General features: G+C 35.8%; 1 protein-coding gene across 10 annotated transcripts in view; it reads left to right on the forward strand.

Moving 5' to 3' along the window:
- The window catches only part of QKI (QKI, KH domain containing RNA binding), a 149,914-nt gene that overhangs the window by 119,478 nt on the left and 9,300 nt on the right, over positions 1-21,136 (forward strand). For 4 of the 10 annotated variants that reach the window (XR_011647710.1, XM_058289768.2, XM_058289776.2 and 1 more), the window contains exons 5-6: positions 18,778-18,865; positions 20,233-20,532. Coding sequence is in view for 9 of the 10 variants with exons in the window: in XM_058289768.2 (XP_058145751.1) it covers positions 18,778-18,865; positions 20,233-20,532 (388 nt within the window). In the remaining variant the exon portion in view is untranslated. The remainder of the gene's footprint in view (positions 1-18,777; positions 18,866-20,232; positions 20,533-21,136) is intronic. The other 6 variants (XM_058289773.2, XM_058289769.2, XM_058289771.2 and 3 more) reach the window with 2 other exon arrangements.

The following is a 21,136-nucleotide window of genomic DNA, read 5'->3' on the forward strand; positions in this document are numbered from 1 at the left end:
AAATTAATTGAAAAAAGTTGAGAAACTTGTCCCTTGTTTATATTTGTTTGTATAGTTAACCCTGTTATTTAAGTTCTCTTGACAACATTTAAATTGGTTTATTGTTGATGATATTTATAAGTAAAATTATTCAGAGTAGACTGCCATTGTGACATTTGATATCAGATTAATGATTCATGTAAGTATTTTAATATTAAAATATTTTTCAGATAAGCTTATTTGGGAAGCTCACATGTGGCTTGATTTTTCTTCCTGTATTTTAAATTAACTGAATTTTGAAAATTGAGCTTGAAAAATGACTATTAGATTTTCTTCTTTGCTAATAACAGAATTCCTTTATAGCAATTACTCTAAAACCATATCACTGAGTTATAAGTAGATGTGTTTTGTTGTTTAGTCTCTTAACTTTTAATGCTTCCATGGAGTTAAAACATTTCATCTTTAATGTATAAATATTAAAAATACTGGAAAAAAAAGAAAAATATATTAACTTATTTTAAAGTTATTCCTTTAACATAACTGACACATGTCTGTTTTTTTGGTAACCTTTTTTGTAGTATGTAATAATTTCTAAGCAAGCTAGCAGATTCATGAATTAGCTTACTTTTATGATATTAATTTATTAATTCTTCTGTGAAGGATGGCAATATGCTCAATATAAATAATATACTTTTATTACCGAGTTTAACATCTGTGGAGTTACATATCATACTTGTGGAGATTAAAAGAATCTTTTAATGACCATCGAAAGCATTTCCCCTCCCAACTTTCTGTTGAGACCTGCCGTTTACAAGGCTAGAAATCAAAACTTCAGTGTGTACAAAGCCTTAGATTTAGTAATAAAAATGAAAATAGGACAAAATGAGTTTCCTAATTATTTATTTGGTTGATTGGCATGCACTCTTTAGCAGCATCACATCTCTATGGGTAAGCATTTCCCAGAGTGACCTTTGTTCTTCTTGGGTACTCTCATACCTAACCATATCTTCAGTTACCACTACACTTTTGATTATTCTTAAATATGCTTCCAATCTTGAATGCCAGTTCAGCTGTCCTTTTTTTTTTTTTTAAAGATTTACTTATTTCTTACTACACCCCTCACTCCCCCCCATTGTCTGCTCTCTGTGTCCATTAGCTGTGTGTTCTTCTGTGTCTGCTTGTATTCTCATTAGGCGGCTCCTGGAACCAATCCTGGGACCTTTTGGAGTGGGAGAGAGGTGATCATTCTCTTGCACCATCTCAGCAACCTGGTCTGCTGCATCTCTTATTATCTCTCCTGTGTCTCTTTTTGTTGTGTCTTCTTACTGAGCCAGCTCTCTGCATTGGCCAGCTCATGACATGGGCCAGCTTGCCTTCTCTAGGAGGCCCTGGATGTGGAACCCTGGACCTCCTATATGGTAGACAGGAACCCAATTGTTTGAGCCACATCTGCTTCCCAGGTCAACTGTCCTGTGAACTATCTCCACCTGTGGCCCTGTATGCCATTTAAACATCTCAAACATAACATTTCCAAAACTAAAATCATGGTTTTTTCCTTTCTGTTTCTCCATTGTTTTTTCTCTAAGAGTGGCCTTAGGTCCCTAGGAGTCGTCCATCCTTGGTTTTGCGTTCTCTTTGGTCCCTGCTCGTATTCCTTTCCATCTGCTCGTATTCCTTTCCATCTGCTTTATCCCTAAGTTCTGTTACTGTCTCCTAATATCCCATGACCCCATCCTTTTCTGTTCTCACTGTTGTTCTTAATGTGTTTTCAGTGGCACTCCCTCTTATCCATTTTCTACTTGCTGCCAGAGCTATCTTTTCAGAATATAGAAATATTTCCCTGTATCAAATTTTCAGTGGTTTTCTATCACCACATGATAAAAATCCAAACTTCTAGCATGGCATTCATAGCCTGTCACCATCTGGTATCTACCTACCTTTCCAGCTTTGTTTCACATCATTTTTCCTGTACCTACTTATACTCATCCATGTTAAATAATTTGCAGTTTCCAGATCACCCTTTCTCTAACTTAGTGTATGATAGTGACCTCTTTTGGAAATAATGAATTTGAGATACTAATGGAGCATTCTCGTGGAGGAGTCTGATGGAGCATATCTTCCTTGTATACTCTTAGGGCTTTCTTGTTTTAGATTAGGCATTATCTCCTCTGTAAAACCTTCCCAACAATTAGCATATAGCCACTTCCCCCAGATTCCCATTGTGTGTGTTCTGACTAGTACTGTAGTGATGCACATAACTTATTGTAACTGGTTTTATTTTATCCTCCTTCCTTTGACTGTTAGTGAGAATTTCAGGGGTTTGCATGGTGTCCACTTCATCTTTGTATTTATCCCTCACTGGCTAGCAGGATCTTGGATAAACATAACAAGTGATCAGTAACTGTTGTTTGGTTTAATGAAGAATGCTAATTTATTCTTTAGTAAAATTTCCAGTGCTTGTTTTGTTTTTGTTTTTGTTTTTTGCAGTCATTATAGAACCTGAAAACACAATGTAAACCTTGAGCATATTACTTGGCACTTGGGCAAGCTGTTAAAAAATAATGGTGGGGGGAGCAGATGTGGCTCAAGCAGTTAAGTGCCCACCCCTCCCACATGGAAGTTCCCGGTGCCTTCTAAAGAAAAAAAAGCAGACAATGAGCAAGACAGCGAGCAAACAGAGAAGGGAGTCATGGGTGAGTGGGTGGGAGGGAATAATGGTGGTAGGAAACATGAACCAGGCCAGATGGAGCCAAGGGGTATGAATAAATTGAGACATAGATTGTTGATCAACAGCCTGAGATGCTCCTGTCCAAAGTCAAAAAAAACAGATTGAATTGCTAATTTGGTGTGGTGTGGTGTGGTGTAGCTTGTTAATTTTGATAAGAATTGTTTTGCTAGAATTATGATTGATCAGGATGAAATCCAGTTTGGAGTAAACTAAAGAAGGTAGAAGTGAGAAAATAGAGATTGTGAGATTAGGGAGGTGAGGAGGAAATTAACTCAGCAGCCTAAAAAGCGTTGTATTGTTAGAATTACCTTTTAAGGATGAGAAAGTTTCATTATCAATTTAAAAGATATAGTTCAGTGTGTAATATATGGGAAGTCATAATCACCACTGTGAAATTCCTCATAAGGCTCATCTCTCCATATGCCTTACGAGATGGGATAACCACCTTTAACCTTATAGGAGAAGAGAGGACAGGCTCAGGAGGAGGTTCATTAGTTTGTTGATAGTAAATTGAGAGCTGCTGAGGAAGAGAAGGTGCAGGAAGTGTGTGGACTATTTGACCAGGGAAGTGTAGTAGAATAGGCAAGCAAGGTTGAGGACCCATTTGAAGTTGGTGATGATAAATTTGAGTGGAGCTAGTCTGCTGTAATTGTGATTTTCTTCAGCAGCCTTGGAACAGATGGAGAGAAAAAACCAAATAAAGAAATGATTTTTAAATTGTCATGTTTACAGCCCCTTGCCAATTAAAATATCTTTGAGCCATATAAGTTAATCTGTTATATTATCGAATTAAAGAAATGCATTTCAAGACTTAAAACATATTTCTGTTAAATGAACCCCATTTTATCCACTGATTTTTGTAAATTAAAGATCACTTTGAGTATAAAATGTGCCACTGAAATGTAGTGTATTTTTTCTATGAAAATATGAACTTTTGAAAGTACCAGGTAACTTTTTTTTTCCTATTTGAGGTAATGAACCCAGGACCTTGTACATGGGAAGCAGTTGCTCAACCACTGAGCTACATCCGCTCCCCAATGAGAGAGTTTTTTTTTTTCCTTCCCATTTGTTTTTTTTTTTTTTTATGAGGTACTGGGGAGTGAACCCAGGACCTCATACCTAGGAAGCTGGTGCTCAACCATTTGAGCTATTTCTGCCAGCAACCCCAGGTAACTTTTTAAAACTATATATTTAAAAGAAAACTACTAATTACTAAAACTACTGATGACTTAATGTATATAGAGTCAAGTAAGTTACAACTAATAAATTTCTGGTTAATATAACTTGTAATAAGTTAAAACTGTTGTCACTTTTTTTAAAGATTTATTTTATTTATTTCTCCCACCCCTTCGTTTTTTGCATTTGCTGTGTCTGTCTGTTGTGGGCTGGTTCTCTTTTCAGGAGGCACCAAGAATCAAACCCCGGGCCTCTGATGTTGGAGGGAGGCACCTAATGGTCTGAGCCATCTCCACTCCCTGCTTTTGTTATGTCTCTCATTGTGCTTTCCTCATGTTTCTTGTTGTCATCTTGTTGCATCAGCTCAGAGCGCCTGCCCATCGTGTCAGCTCGCTGTCTTGCTCATCTTCTTTAGGAGGCACTGAGCACTGAACCTGGGACCTCCCATGTGGTAGGCAGGAGCTCAGTTGCTTGAGCCACATCCACTTCCCAACTAATGTAACTTATAGACTAGACTAGTTAACAGTAATTTTGTAATATTTTTGTAGCAAAAGCAAAGAAGGTACTATATTAGTACTCAGGGTCAAAAAATAAGGAATTTAGTTTTATGGATAGGAATATGATCAAAATTTTTTTTTCTTTAACAAGGATACCTTGGTTATGTCATTTAACCAGATAGGGTGCATTTATTCATTCTTCAGGACACTGGAGAAACAACTGAGTTTGTTTTTAGTTTTAACTAAATAAATATGCCTGGACAAGATTTTTGTTTTTTTTATAGTAATACTTTTTGTTTTTTAATAGTAATACTTCCAGGGGGGAGCCATTGGCTTCCCACATAATATGGGTTCAATCCCTATCTACAGTACCTCAAAAAATAATAATAATGCTAACATAATTTGTTAAACTACCTTTGGTCTGTTATTTTATATTTTGAAGTTGTAATAAAGTTGTATTTTTAAAAATGTGTCAAAATGCAAGTAATATTTGTATTCTCTAGGATTTTCTTTGCATTTATTAGGCTAGCCTATCAGATGAGTACCGACAAGTATGGAGAGTGATCATCTGTTTATCATGTGTGTAGCTTTTACAGTGAACTAGCATATTTTAATGCAGTCTTAACAGTTTTTATGAAAAAATAGGAAAAAATCACAGCTCTTTCTTGAAAATGTCCACAAAAAACCCCAACTTAACCTATGTTTGAGGGACTTTGTGGTATTTCTCCCATTAAGTTAGCAATAATTTTGTTTTGTTTAGAATTCTTTTAAAATAAAACAGTTACTGAGGGAGTCATAAACACCCAACCCCCATTATTTATTTGTATAACCATATAAATTGGAAAAACCCTTTTTTCAACACAGTTTTACCAGTATTTTGCATCTCTGTAACGAAATGGGTAATAAATAAACACAGTTCTCCTTCTTGGTGTTCTGAGAAAATAATCAAAAAACCAGCAAAGTGGCTTTTAACAGTATTCTTTATAAAAGCGAAAGTTAATATTCGTTAACTTTTTCCACTGAATGTTAAAACTATGGTATGGACCATAATAAAGTTATGAACATTTAGAATGTTATACTGTTATCCACATGTACAGTCAATTCTACTTTCCAACCCTTTCTCAAATCCAGTCACATTTCTCTATCTACATTGTAATTATCCTGGTTCAGGACATCATTATATGTTGCAGAGATTAGGAACCTGTAGTAGTCTCTTACATGATCTTCCTGTCTGTAGTCTTACCTTTGCAGATGCTCCCCATACAGGGCTAAAGAGGTCTTTCTAAAATACAGATCTAATCATGACTTTCCTTAAGTCAAAACACTTTAGGGAAGTGGATGTGGCTGAGGCAACTGGGCTCTCCCGCCCACCACGTGGGAGGTCACTGGTTTGGATCCCGGTGCCTCCCAAAGAAGACAGTGAGCTGGCATGACAGGCAGGTGCGGCAAGCTGACACAAGAAGGAAAAACATAATGAGAGACTCAAAAAAGCAGGGAGCAGAGGTTCCTGGTATCTCCTAAAGAAGACGGCAAGCTGATGAAACAAGATGATGCAACTGAAGACATGGGGAAGAAAACCAATGAGAGACAAAATAAAGCAGAGAGCAGAGGTGGCTCAAGTGATTAGGCACCTCCCTCTCACATCAGAAGTCCCTGGTTCAGCTTCTGATGCCTCCTAAAAAACAAGGAAGATGAACAGACTCAGCAAGTGTAAACAACAAGGGGGTGGATAGTAATAAAAAAATGAATCTTTTATATATAAAAAACAAACCACTTTGACTTCTGAGTATTCTTGGTAGTAAGTTCAGTTATCTCAGTCTATTAACTTGTGCTGGTTTGAGTCTGTTTTGAACCCTGGAAAAAATATGTTAAGCTAATCCATTCTTGTGCATGTAAACCTATTGTATGTGGGGCGTTTTGGATAGATTGAGTTAAGGGCCTTTGACTAGATTGCAGGACCCAGGGTGGGTCCTAGTCCTCCTGAGTCCTTTATAAATGGAGAACTGAAAGCAGAGGCAATGTAGAAGGAAAAGCAGCAAAAACAGAGAAGAAGCCAGAAGCTGGAATCAGTGGAACATCAAGTCTGAGAGGAAGACACTTTAGCCCAAAGCTGAAATAGATGAGGCCAGAGGAGAAGGGAGAGAGAACCAAACGAGCCGTGTGCCTGATCTCACACAGCTGAGCTTGGAGGATAAAGCAGAGTCCAGCCACCATTTAGCCTTACCTCATGGAAGAGGAGTCTAGGATTGCCAGTGGCCAAGTTTTGGTGACACAGTATTTCTGATGATGTCTTGATTTGGACATTTTCACAGCCTCAGAACTATAGGTTTTTAACCTAATAAATTCCCATTATAAAAGCCAGCAGCACATTTCTGGTATATTGCTGGGTACCCTTTGGCAAACTAAGACGCCTTATCAGCCTCAGTGTTTATCTCTTACACTTGACCCTGGAATCATTAACATGTTCTTTCTTCCTTTTTAGGAACACCTTCACTCTTTCTCTGCTTTCCCTTTAACTCTTACTCATCCTTTGGGTCTCAGATTTTATATTATTATATATTGATACTCCCAAAGCCTTTTTTGCCCTGTTTACCACCAACCCAGATTTAGTTCAGTACCCTTGCAGTATTTTCTTGGAAAGTTGTTTAATTGTATGTTCCAGCTCCAAATCACTACCCTGCATGTTGTCTCCCTGCCCGTGGCTCCCCCACCCCCACCCCGCAATATACACCAGTTTCCAGGAGGCCAGATATATCTTAGAGAATAGTGTCTCAACAACATTTATGTAACAAAATCTTATTTTTTACATTTGAAGGACTGTAATATGAAAATTTTTCAATAGAATATTTTATGTAAAGAGTAAGATATAAAATTGTATAAATTAAAACTGTTAAAAGCCAAGCCTTCTCATGATAAAATAAGATGGAAATCAAAAATGTTAAGTTTTCCTAGAATAGTAATTATGGGTAATTTTAAAATATAATTTCAAAGTAATATAGAAGCTCCAGGTTCTGAAAGACATTACAGGCACACCTTAGAGATATTGCAAGTTCAGTTCTATACCACTGCAAAGAAAGCAAGACACATGAGTTTTTTAGTTTCCCAGTGCGTATAAAAGTTACGTTTACCTTACCGTATCTGTTAAGTGTGCAATAGCATTATGTCTTTAAAAATGTACAGGCCTTAATTTTAAAAACTTTGTTGCTAAAAAATGCCTTAACTATTCGCTGAGTCCTCAACAAGGATTTGTTTTATGCGTACTTTTAAAATGAGTTATTTATATTGGTGTAGATTGCTTCCCACATAAGAAATGAGGAGGCTGCAGTTTGCTTCAGGAGTAACATAATTTTTCATTCCTAAAGGAATGTTTTGTTTACATTCCAGGTTTTATTTATTGTTATTTTATTCTTTATGTTTAACTAAATAAAACTGTGCTTCCCAGGTAAAGGCCTTTATAAAAAGATGTATTTTTGTTTTTTCTAGCCAAGGAAAAGCGAATTAAAGTTCTTAATCTTAAACAAGAATGATATTGCAAAAAAAGGCTTTAACTTCACTGTTGTTTTGTCTTTGTCAGTAGTTACCAGATATTTGAAGAACTGTCACCTTTTTCCCTTCCCTTGCTTTGTTCTTTCTTGCCTTAAATTTAAGGTTCAAAGGTTTAGTCAGTTATTTACAATGAGGTATGTCTTTAGATATCGTATGACACAAGAAACGACAAAAAAAAAAAAGGTTAGGTTTGGAAGCAGCCAATATCAGAAATTACCTTAGATGTCACCAAAATTACTACATCCAAAAATAGTTTGGGTGTGAGTGAAACTAACAACAGTGTTTAAAGTTCTCTGAGTTCCAGGGAGCTTTCAGCTGCTACTCTTTTATTTGAGCTTTGTGTTTCATGACTCAGAAACCTCCTGGATGTCTCTAAGGTGGGCAGTATACAATAACATTAGCTGAAAGTCTTGCAGGGCCAGTTGGAGTAAATTAACAATGTTATCACAGATACTCTTGGCTCAGTTCAACTCTACAGTTAGCCCCTAAAATTGTATGCAACGTTTTTGCCTATATGTTAACTTAGGCTTTTGAGAATCTGTAGTTATCATCAAATCCTAAAAGCAATTCAGGCTTGTTTCCCCCTACTTTCTCATTTGCTCTACCACTATACCTGTGCAGATTTCTGTCATTACAATCTATTATAGTTTTATTAAACCCGATTTACCTTTCAACCCGTCCTCACCGCCACCCACCCCCATCTATAAATCTCAAAGTCAGGGACCATGTCTTGTTGGTTGTGTGTGTGTGTGTTTTTATCCCCAGGACAGTGGTTGGTATTTCATAAACAGTAATTTTTTTTTCCTTCTTGTATACTTGATGATCACTTTGAATATACATAGAGAGACTTTTAATTTATTCTTACTTTAAGACTTTTTTCTTGGTCATTGATTTTATGACATCTCATGAAGTCTTACCCCCACCATCACTACCCTACATCTATACTTCCCCTCTCCCCCACCTTTCTGCCTTTCTCTCCCATGTACCTCTGACAATTAAGAGTTTTTTAGATCATTGTTACTTTCAGCTTTCTCCTCTTCACTATTTATCTTCCACTATAGAATAAAGCTCTCTCTTTAGCCCCTGGTTTGTATTGATACCTTCTATTTCCCTAACCATATAATCTATTATATCCATCTAAAATAGAACAAACCTTTTTCCTCTATAAAATAATGATATGGATCTAGTAATGCTAGTATGTAGCCTGAATCAAATAGATCTTATAACTCTTTCAAAAGTTTCTCATTCCAATTATATAGCTTTTACTATAAAAAATGAAATCTCAGATTATATCATACTGTATTTAGCATAGGAAGAAATACTATTAAGACAATGATTTTTCCTTTTCTATTTATACTTCGTTGAAGAAAGGCAGAACATACTATCCTAAGGTAAAAACCTTTATTAGTTTTACATAGTTTAAATGAGGTGTTTATGTATGTTTGAGTGTTTTAAGTTCTTCTGGTTAAGTCCTATGTACCTGATTTCTGTCTACCTTGTTTTGCATGCCTGTGCTGAGTTGTCCTGCAAACTCAGATACTACGATTAAATGCAAGATTGGGTAATGGGAAATGCAAAAAGATGTGCTACGCTTTTCCCCTAATGTATCTCTAATGTTTGACCTACAAATTTTGAAATAAATTTTCTTTGCATATCATTTGAAATAAGGGCTTGCTTTGAAAAACATAAGCAGGCTGTGTTGCCCAAATGAAGTAATGATGCTAATTTGCCTTTTGTCTCTCCACCTAAGCATGGTGCTGTTGAAAGGGAAATTGGGACAAAAACTATTTCTGATACATCTATTCCATGTTTCATTTCTATAGTGATTCTTGGCATTTCGTTAATGCTTTTAGTTTTGTGAATGTCACTGTTTCTGTGTTGGATTTATAATGGTATCTGTATCACAGTAGGTGCTCAGTAAGCATCTAAGTAACTGAAAATAAAAGAATGGGAAAGGGAAAGAACATGGAATCAAGGAACCTTTAAACGATCTAAAAGAAATAGAAGATCAGCATGATTAGCACAGAGAATTCACATAGACTCTTGTCACAAAATGAGGTTAGTAACAGAAAAGAAAAGGTAAAGTTGGCATGGCCATAAATGCTAGTCTAAAAAATTTTATTTGTAAGAAGTAGAGATGGGGAGCCTCTTATCAGTCAAGAGGCAGAAACCTTGTAGTTTTTTCAACAGAAAATTAATATAAGGAATCCGCTAAGCAGTTGTTGACAACGGAATAAAAAAAAGAAAGGGTCAGAATGTAATACAGATTTAGATGTGTAAATAGCCGCAGGAAGGGAGCTATAACCCCTAGGGCCGGGAGTTAAAAGAAAAGTAGTTGGTACTGTTAGCTGTTAAAAGCTTGGAGAACATGTGCTTAAGGTGGGACTCAGATCTCTCATGAACTGCGGACTCTCAGCTGATGCAGGTACCTCAGGAGCCCGGAGAAGCGTACTTTATCTGACCCATGCTGGTAGCTCAGGACCGTGTGTGCGCGCGCGTGCACAACAACATTGGTTCCAGAAAGGCTGGGAAAGTTTAATAAATGCCATGCCATCTTGGAGAAGAATATTATGAAAATGGTGTGGGAGGAAAATTTTTATATTAATTTTTTTTTTTTTTATAGGATAAGTTGGAGTGAGTTGACCCCAGCCAGATTCATATCCAGCTATCTTCTTGACATTTCTGCTTGGGTGTTTAATAGGCATTTCAGACTTAACGTTGATTCCCCCACATTGAGTGAGCAGCATGGATTTATGAAACTGGCATCACTGTGTGGAAAGGGTTAGAGAAGTCTGCATTCTGGGAGAGGAAAATAATCTGGGTTATCACAGGAAAAATATGCAGGTTTTCTCTAATTTGGAGGTAGAAAAGCACAAGGTATATTTAGTCAGATGATTCTGCTGGTGCAAACCATTTGCAAATAATACAAGGCTGTTTATAAAAGTTGTTTGGTGCCTCAAGTGCTAAGCTGGAGAGTTTGGGAATTTCTTATGGGCAGTGGTTCAAGTTATTTTATTAGTGGACACAGTTTTAATGATTTGGAAATATTTAATTTGTTTCAGCTCTCTGGTAATTACATTGTTGTAGTGTGATTTATGTAAATGTATATAATGTATAGATTTAAAAATATTACATAAACATGAGGTTTCCTGGATTCTAACATGGGGATGTTGGACCTGGATGAATTTTAAAATATTTCTCCTTTAAAGTCATCACAGCATTGAAGAAGGTACAATATACTAGTTTTAAAAATAAGTATTTGTATCAGATACTCTGGGTTGGAAGCCACTTTACAGTTTGACCTTTTGTAGCTCTGAGTGAGTTGCCTAACCTGTCTGGGCCTCAGGGATAAAAATAGTGCCAATAATATAGACTTGTTAATGAAGCATGAATGCATAGATGATTAGTATCTAATATCTAGTTTTAATAATGGAGAACAATGAGTAAAATCTACTTTAAATGTTAAAACCTTATTATTCTCATCCAATATTAACCATAACTTCTTTCTTTTTTTAATTGTTTAAGTATGGAAATAAGATCTGTATCTTGTGACTGATTGATGTGCCTCTTGAATCACTTTTTTTTTTTTAAAGATTTATTCCCCACCTCCCCCCAGTTGTCTGCTCTCTGCCTCCATTCGCTGTGTGTTCTTCTGTGATTGCTTCTATCCTTAGTAGCAGCTCCGGGAATCTGTGTTTCTTTTTGTTGCATCATGTTGTGTCAGCTCTTCATGTGGGCGGTGCCATTCCTGGGCAGGCTGCACTTTCTTTCACACTGGGCGGCTCTCCTTTCGGGGCACATTCCTTGCGCGTGGTGCTCCCCTACACGGGGGACACCCCTGCGTGGCACGGCACTCCTTGTACGCATCAGCACTGCGCATGGGCCAGCTCCACATGGGTCAAGGAGGCCCGGGGTTTGAACTGCGGACCTCCCATGTGATAGGCAGATGCCCTGTCCATCGGGCCAAGTCCGCTTCCCCATAACTTCTTTCTGTCGCTTCAACTTAGCTGTGTCCTTTATGATGTAATATATGCATAAATTATAAAATAAATATTTATATGGATCTATATATGTACTCTGGGGACTGCTGATAATCTTTCATCCAGAATTCTGAGTGTTCAGAAAATACTGATAAGCCTGTGTCTACATTTTTATGTTTGTTGTGAATTTGATTATGGGGCGAGCCCCCAGATACCACCAGAGGTGTTATGTAATGTAATAATAAATGGTATGTTTGCTTTCTAAAAAATCTAAAAAATTCTGAAGTTCTCAAGGCACTTCTGATGGCACAGGTTTTAGGTATGGAATAGCAGACGTGTAGAGAAGTTTTCAAGTTCTTATTTTAAAATTTTATACATGTTTTAGAATCAAAGGTATTACAATTTTTTAATAATCTTCCATGCAAAATATAAAGGAAATATTCGTCCACTCCTGGGTAGTTATCCAAGATAAATGAAAACATAGTCACACAAAAGCCTTGTGCACAGCTTTATTCACAGTGTTCACAAACTAGTAATTTACCCAGATGTCCATAGCAGAAGAATGGATAACAAGCCATGGTATATTTATACAATGAAATAAGTACTCAGCCATAAAAATAAATGAACTACTGATATATGCAACAATGTGAATAAGTCTCGGAAATATACTGAGTGAAAGGAGCGGGGGCACACAAAAAAGTATACACTTAGATGATTCCATTATATATGACATTCTAGAATAGGCACAACTAAACTGTAGTGATAGAACTCAGACCAGGCATTTCTTATTGGGGAAGCTTTGTGGGTTGTTAGTAATGTCCTGGGTCTTGATATACTTTCACCCAAACTGATTGTTCCAATTAAGATCTGAGTACTTCCCTGCTTCTAGATTATACTTCAGGTTTTAAAATGCTTTAAAATACATAGGGCAGCTACTTGAAAAATGAGAAGTTAGGAGATTCCAGGTAATCCCTTAAATTCAGCATTGTAAAGTTTCATTTTATAATCTTATTCTTGGCTGCTTAAGAGCAGCTTCTTATTAATACAAATGAAAAGGTTGGTATCCTCTATAGAGGTGCTTGTCCGTGATGTAGGTTCTACAAAAATGCCTTTTGAAATGCTTAAAATGACTTCAGGATGCCATTTTAATCAGTTGATTATAGTCTTGGAGAAAAGAGGGGAGGTCAGATAAAATTCTGGTCTGAAGCCTTTGTAGTAAAAGCTTTCAGAGGCTCTTGATTATAGAAAGAAAAAGAAAACACTAATAGTAAATACTTAAGAAATCAGCAAGCTTTTGGGCCTCCACAGTTTAGTCAAGTGTTCAGACAGATATAAGATATAGGCTGCCAACCAAACTTGAGTGACAAGACCTGGACAATAGGTTGAAATTATTACTTTCGTGTAAAAGTAATTATATTATGTAATGAACTCCACCTTTTCATTAGATAACCAAGCACCATGTTCTGTGAATACCAAAATGGGGTGGGAGAGGTAAAGAGGTGAAGTGGAAACTTTGGGGAGTGAGAGTCCCTGAGTTCATGAAATTCCAGCCCTGCCAACTGCAGTGCTTTTCGAGAGGAGGTATCAGTGTAGTGCACTGTGATGTAATTCAACCAGGTGTAATAGACCCTGATCCATAACTCATAAGTCTCAGTGGCCTCCAGCACTGTGCTGGACTGTGCTACCACCTCCTAGTGAAAGCTGTGCTCTTCCAACTTTTACTCTGCTTGGGGTGAGCTCTGTTCCTTTTGTTATATATGTTTCTCCATTTCTTGCATCCTGCAAAAGCACACACCCTTGGATGCACATGTGTTTCTTTCATCATCTTTCTCTTTGGTTTTCTGCAGTCTTTAACATGACCTCATCAGCTAGTGAGTGTGGGTGTTTTGTTATCTAGAAGATCAGTTCAATTAAATATTTTCAAGCACCTATCCTCTCTCTGTGGTAGGCATTATATCACATCAAGTCTTCACCTTTAGTCTTTGATGGAAAATAAATGTGCCTTCTTATCTGCTGCCATCTTTCAAACTTGTACCACTTTCTCACTGTGGAAGATCACTGGAGGTATACCTACTGTTTTTATTTTTTAATTATATAGAGTATAATGTGTATAATTTTGGCATTTTCATTATTATATAGAGACTCAAATTTGAATTGACTCTTGATGAAGTTTAATTTTTAGCATTATTAGTTTTGAGTCAACAAGTTTGATCATAATAGATTTCTGGTCAGCTTCTTAAATTTACCTTTTTACACAAGTTGTTAGAGGTCAAGAAATAGAAATCCGGTGAGCATGCAGGCATCTTCTACTACTACTACATAGTTGATTTAAGCAATTGGCAGTGGTAGGTTGAACATTGTCTACATGATGTTATTATTTTAAACAAATTAGTTTTACTGGTACATCATAATAAAGCACACAGCCCATCCAAAGTATTCAATCAGTGATATTTGGTATAATCACATAGTTGTGCAGTCATCACTTCAATCATTATTAGCATTTTCATGATTCCAATAATTTTTAAAAAGCAAACAAAAAAACTTCATCACCTCTCAACCTCTCTATGCATCCCCTGCTGTACATAGCTGCTCTTTTCTCTCTCTTGAGTATTTGTATTTATATTTTGTAAAAACAGTCTTACACAGATAATGTTATGCAGTCCCGAGTTACATTTTTTAGCTTTCCTTCTAGTGATACACATGTTCTTTGACTTTCCCTTTCAACCCATGTAATAGTTCTGCTAGTTACAAACACTGTGATGTGCTTTACCATTTCTTTTCATTCCCAAAGATGTACAAACAACCTTTTTACCACTTCTGCACAGATTAACCCTCAGTTTTCCATTCTTTACCCTCATTATATTTTCCAGTGGTCTGTATTCTAATTATTAATTCCATGAGTTTGCATAATATAGTTCATAGTAGTGCAGTCATACAGTATTTATCCTTTTGCGTCTGACTTCATCACTCAGTATAATGTCCTCCAAGTTCATTCATGTTTTAATCAGTGTGCTCCAGTACTTCATTTCTTCTTAGAGTTGCATAGTAGTCATCATATGTATACAGCACAATTTATCCATTCATCGGTTGATGGGCATCTGGGTTGTTTCTATCTTTTGGCAATTGTGGATAATACCATTGTGAAGATCGGTGTGCAAATGTCTGTTCCTGTCACTGCTCTCAGTTCTTCTGGGTATATACCTAGTTAGTGGTATTGCTGGGGTCACATGGCAAGTCTGTATTCAACTTCCTTAGGAACTGCCAAACAGTCCTCCACAGTGGCTGTATCATTCTTCATTCCCAGTAACAGAGAATAAGCATTCCTCTCTCTATACTCAAGTGTAGCCTCTCCAACACTTGAGTTCTCTGTCTTCTTAATAGTGGCCATTCTGGTAAGTATGAAATGCTATCTCATTGTAGTTTTGATTTGCATTTCCTTAACCACTAGAGATGTTGAACATTTTTTCAAATATTTTTGCAATTTGTGTTTCTTATTTGGACAAATGTCCATTCAAGTCTTTTTGCCCATTTTTTAATTGGGTAGTTTGTCTTTTTATTATTGAATTGTAATATTGTATCTCGTTGTATATCATAGCTATTAAACCCTTATCAGATACTTGCCAAATATTTTCTCCCTTTGAGTTGGCTGCCTTTTCACCCTTTTGACAAAGTCTTTGGAGGTGCAAAAGTGTTGAATTTTGAGGAGGTCCCAGTTATCTATTTTTTCCTGTTGTTGCTCGTACTTTGGGTTTAAGAAACTGCCACTTACCACAAGATCTTAAAGATGTTTTCCTACATTTTCTTCTAGAAGTTTTATGGTTGTCACTTTTATATTTAGGTTTCGTATAAGGTGTGAGATAGGGGTCCTCTTCCTTTCTTTTGTGTATGGATATCCAGTTCTCCCAGCACTATTTGTTGAATTAACTGTTCTGGTCCAGCTGGGTGGACTTGACAGCCTTATCAGAAGTCACTTGATTGTTGGTGTGAGGGTCTATTTTTGAGTTCTTGATTTGGTTCCATTGGTTAATCTGCCTGTCTTTTTGTCTGTCTTTTGTTGTTTTTTTGCACTGTAGTTAAGTAATATGCTTTAAAGTCTGGAAATGAGAGTCCTCCAACCTCATTCTTTTATAAGACATTTTTGGCTATTTGGGGCCTTACCCTTTCAAATAATTTTGATTACTGGCGTTTCCTTTTCTGCAAAAAAGGCTGTTGGGATCTTAATGGCATTTCATTGAATCTATATCAGTTTGGGTAGAATTGACATCTTCACAATATTTAGTCTTCCAGCTCATGAACATGGAATGTCCTTCCATTTATTTAAGCCTTCTTCAGTTTCTTTCAGCAGTGTTTTGTAGTTTTCTGAATACAAGTCCTGTATGTCCTTGGTTCAGTTTATTCCTAAATATTTAATTCTTTTAGTTGATCTTATAAATGAAATTTTTTGTGATTTCCTTCAGATTACTCATAAGTAATGTATAGAAACACTACTAATTTTTACCTTATTAATCTTGTAACCTGCCATTTTGTTTAACTCATTTATTAGTTCTAGTAGCTTTGTTGTGGATTTTTTAGGATTTCCAACATATAGGATCATACAAGTGAATAGCAAAATTTTGCTTCTCCCTTTCCTGTTGGGGTGCCTTTTATTTATTTTTTCTAGCCTAATCACTCTAGCTAGAACTTATAGTACAGTGTCAAATAAAACTTACAGTCTTTCACCTTTGAGCACAATATTAGCTGTAGGTTTTTCATATATGTGTTTTATCATATTGAGAAAGCTTCCTTCTATTCCTTTCTTTTGGAGTGTTTTTTAAATCAGGAAAAGATATATTTTGTCAAATATATATAATTTTGTTGAGGATTTTTGCATTTATATTCATTAGAGATATTGGTCTATGATTTTCTTCTTTTGTAGTATCTGATTTTGGTATTGGGGTGATGTTGGCTTCAGTCTCTTTACTTGTGACTGATTTGTTCAGGTCCTCTGTTTCTTCTAGGGTCAGTATAGGTTGTGTGTTTCTAGGAGTTTGTCCATCTTATCAACATTGTCTAGTTTTTTGGCATAGTCATGATATTCTAATTCTTTATGATTTAGTAAAAGCCCACTCATCAGTCTCTTTACTACAAATTATATTATACCATTCACTGCTGCATATGCCAAACATATAATTTTGTGTATCTTTTACAATTGTAGCGAAAAAGATGAAAGAGAAACTTGTTTGGCCTAGTCCTCCTTTTTTGAATCAGGAAACACTAAAATTCATCAGAGAAATGTATCATTGGTTACTTTTTAAATTATTAAATCCTGAGGGTTAGGTAATGTATACAAGTTCAGCATACTCAATTCCATTTTTACCACCATCTTCAGGAAGGACTCTTGATTAATGAACCCTCATCGACTGCTGCTTCTCTGCAAGATATGCTGTGACTAGTTAAACTTTAATCCTATAGGATTTTGGCATTTGAGATTTGGAAGTAAAGTTAGAGATTTCTTGTACCACAGTTTATGGCCTTTAAAAATTAAGTAAGTCCCCATCAGCCACATGGTGGGAATGGGAGGAATGGGCAGTGATAAACAAGAACTATTCTCTGTTCTCAAGAAGCTTGCTTTTGGCCATGGCTATACACAACAAACTTTAATTCAAGGCGGAAACCTAATCTAGGGTTGGCTATTAGCTAGCATTTAGATTGAAGTGTACAAGGAGTTAAAATTTGGAAAGATGACGGAATAGAGCAGCAGGCCAATGAGCATTCTAGATGGAGGAAATGGCAACGTGGCAGAGATGAGAAATTGTATATAATTTTTTAAAAAACATGATTTGGTTTAATTTATAATACATTTTGATTTATAATACATTTTTATATATTATATAAAATAATATAAGATGAATCGGTTTAATTTGAGAAGCAGTTTGGAAACCAGATCATGAGTAGCTTTAGGCATTTTTAAATAGTAAGAAACTATGAAAGATATTTGAGACATGAGAATGTGCTTTTGGGAAAATTATCTGGCCATGGTGTGTAGATTGATTGGAGGATAGATATCATTACCTAAATCTTGTAGTAGCTTTGGTACTAAATCTATAATGACTAGAACGAAGGTGGAAACAGTAAATGGCAAGGGTGATGCTGAATCCAAGGAGAATGGGATGGCCAAACATTTTGATGATTGAGGACGAGCCTAATATATGTGCCTGTTGTAGTATGATATATTAATAGTGCCCCTTTCTGCTTTTAAAAGTTAAAAATTGGACAGATCGTATGATGACCTAAAGATAAATTTCCATGTAATTGTTATAGCACTTGCTAATTAGATGGGGGGAGGGGGTGGCATAAGGGAACAGAAAATACATATAATTTCAAGAAAGTCTTAGGATAACTGTAATTTCACTGCATTTTCCTATTTGGAGAATTAAACATAAAATTCTCTTACCTGAATATCACAATCAAATCCTATACGTTTAAATTCCAGATTTTTTTAAGTGAACACCTCTTAGTTTTGGAATATACAGCAAAATGATAGCTGCTGTAGAGAATATACTATATTTAATCTTATCTGACATTTCATTCATTCCATCAAAAGGAAGGCTTTTTGAAAGAATCCTAATAAATCAGTGCAGCTTACCGTAAAAATTTTCAAATAGAAATGCTGCTAGTGACAGTTGAGAATGCCCTGTATCAGTGTGCTATGGTAGTTAAAAATCACTGAAAGGATGGTTTTTAATATTTCAACACCTTTTTGTTCCCTGAATCCTTTTTTTTTTCTCTTACTGAAATGGGAAGCCCTCTGTTTGAAGGCTTGCGTATAGCTATAGCTGTAATGTATGTAGACTATTTCAAAATGCTTAAAGCTCTTATTTTCTGTATGTAGGCAGAAGGAGAAGACAGCCTTAAGAAGATGCAGCTGATGGAACTTGCAATTCTGAATGGCACCTACAGAGATGCCAACATTAAATCACGTAAGAATAAGACTGAGGCCCTGTGTTAAAGTTGACTCAGCTTCTTGCCTACACACATTTCTCCTTTTGGCAGTATAACATGTAAATGGTTAGATATGAAGAGCTGAACGCCTTGTGTCATTTGATATGGGACTAAGTCCCATTTTAAATGCTTTCATGAATTGAATACACTCTATTGATTGTATTTTAAGCCAACATGTCTAAGTTTCCAGTTGGTAAACTTTTCTTTTACTCTTTTGATGAAATAGCAACCTCTAAATTCAAGTTTCAAGAAATTTATATTCTATTAACTACTGATGATTTAAGGCTTCTAACTTATTTTGTTACACTTATGCAAAAGAAAAAATTTTGGAGGCTTTTTTTAAAGAGCTGTTTTGGAATGTATAGATACTCAAGCCTATTGAATGAAATTCTCCTTCTGTTGAATTCTATCCTATCACCTAGCTTGCATGTTTTTCCTTCCAGTATTTTTTCTCTATTGATTGCATAAGCGAGTTCACAGAGATCAGTGGTTTATACTATGATTTTCAATGCTTTTTCCTTTATATGTATTTGAACATGTATTTATAAACTATAAAAGGATTACTTTTTAATATTTAAAATGAAATAATGTAAAACATATTTTGAGATAATATCAAGTATACATGTCACTCATATGAACATATCATTATTTTTAAAAAAAGAAACAATTTTAAAATCCTAAGCAACTTTCCAAAACCCAAGGTTTATAAGTTTTGACTTTAGAAATTGTTTATTTTAATTTGCTCATGAGTGTGTGAGTATATCATTAATAGCCATGTATGTAGGGGGAGGATGTTTTTGTATTGCTTTTCTTCTGTGAAAAATTAATTCCTAAAGATGCAAGAAATTTATTTATACCCAGTAATTACTTGAATAACTTAATATAGTGAAAATTATTCTTTTCTTTAACTTGAAACTATGGCTACTCTTTAGAAATATACCAAAACTGTGTTTCTGTGGACTCTGATTACAAATTATTTTTTAACATCTTTTAATACAAGTGTTTTTTTGTGCTTTTGCATGCACTTTTAGTCTCATGAAATGGTAAAAACAGGTATATCAACTATATGAACTAAATATAACCTATTTTAGTGGTCGCGTTCATTTTTTTTACAATCTCTTTTTTAATGTTTGCACATTTATTTTTAATCTCATTGGGAGGTAAGGCTGTTTGCATTTGATTGGTGTGCTTTGGCATTTTTGTGTGATCAGTGCATGTACTAATGATTTCCTTTTATTTTTCTTCTTTCCTGCTTTTTCCTTTCTTTTTCCTACTCCCCTCTCATTTTTCCATATTTTATACTGCTATCTCTATACTTCCTTCTGAATTTCTTTGCTTACTGTAGCAGCCCTTGCCTTTTCTCTTGCAGCAACAGCCCAGGCTGCCCCAAGGATTATTACTGGGCCTGCGCCTGTTCTCCCACCAGCTGCCCTGCGTACACCTACGCCAGCTGGCCCTACCATAATGCCTTTGATCAGACAAATACAGACCGCTGTCATGCCAAATGGAACTCCTCATCCAACTGCTGCAATAGTTCCTCCAGGACCTGAGGCTGGTTTAATTTACACGCCCTATGAATACCCCTACACATTGGCACCAGCTACATCAATCCTTGAGTATCCTATTGAACCTAGTGGTGTATTAGGTAAGTTATTCTCCCTATGTGGTTGAACACACACTTCATAATTGTTTTCTGCTCCCAGACTTTGAAATTAGTACATCGGTTTGAGAGGCAAGAAACGTTCTGTTAGGGAACCCTGAAGACTGTATTTTCTTTCAGCCTCTCATAAGAGTTGCCCTTTTAAACAATTGCACATTAAATTTGTTCAAATTCACTTTATGTCTTGGGTAAATTGGTTATGTACATTTAAAACAGAAAATATTTTTCCCATTTGCCATTACTAAGGCCATTCTGAGTTTTAGATCTCCCCATCCCCCTATCCCCTTGACCACCACCATCACCAAAGTTAGATTTGTTTTGTTTCAGAGATTTATTTAATTGTTGGCTAAATTTTAAATTTCTATGTGAAAGTATTTTAAGGTCTTTATAAAACTTATATTATTTTGTATGTGTGGGTAATTTGTGGTCACTTCAAATATGAAAGGGGTCACATAACATAGAGTTGCATTCCTAAGATTTCTTCAGATTTTGTTCTTTTGAAGTCCTAGTTAATTCTAAACATGAGATACTCTTAATTTCAACCATTCAGAATGAAATTGATGAGTAAATACCAAGACACTGAATTCAG

The sequence above is a fragment of the Dasypus novemcinctus genome, chromosome 28 (assembly GCF_030445035.2).
Source record: "Dasypus novemcinctus isolate mDasNov1 chromosome 28, mDasNov1.1.hap2, whole genome shotgun sequence".
NCBI lineage: Eukaryota > Metazoa > Chordata > Mammalia > Cingulata > Dasypodidae > Dasypus > Dasypus novemcinctus.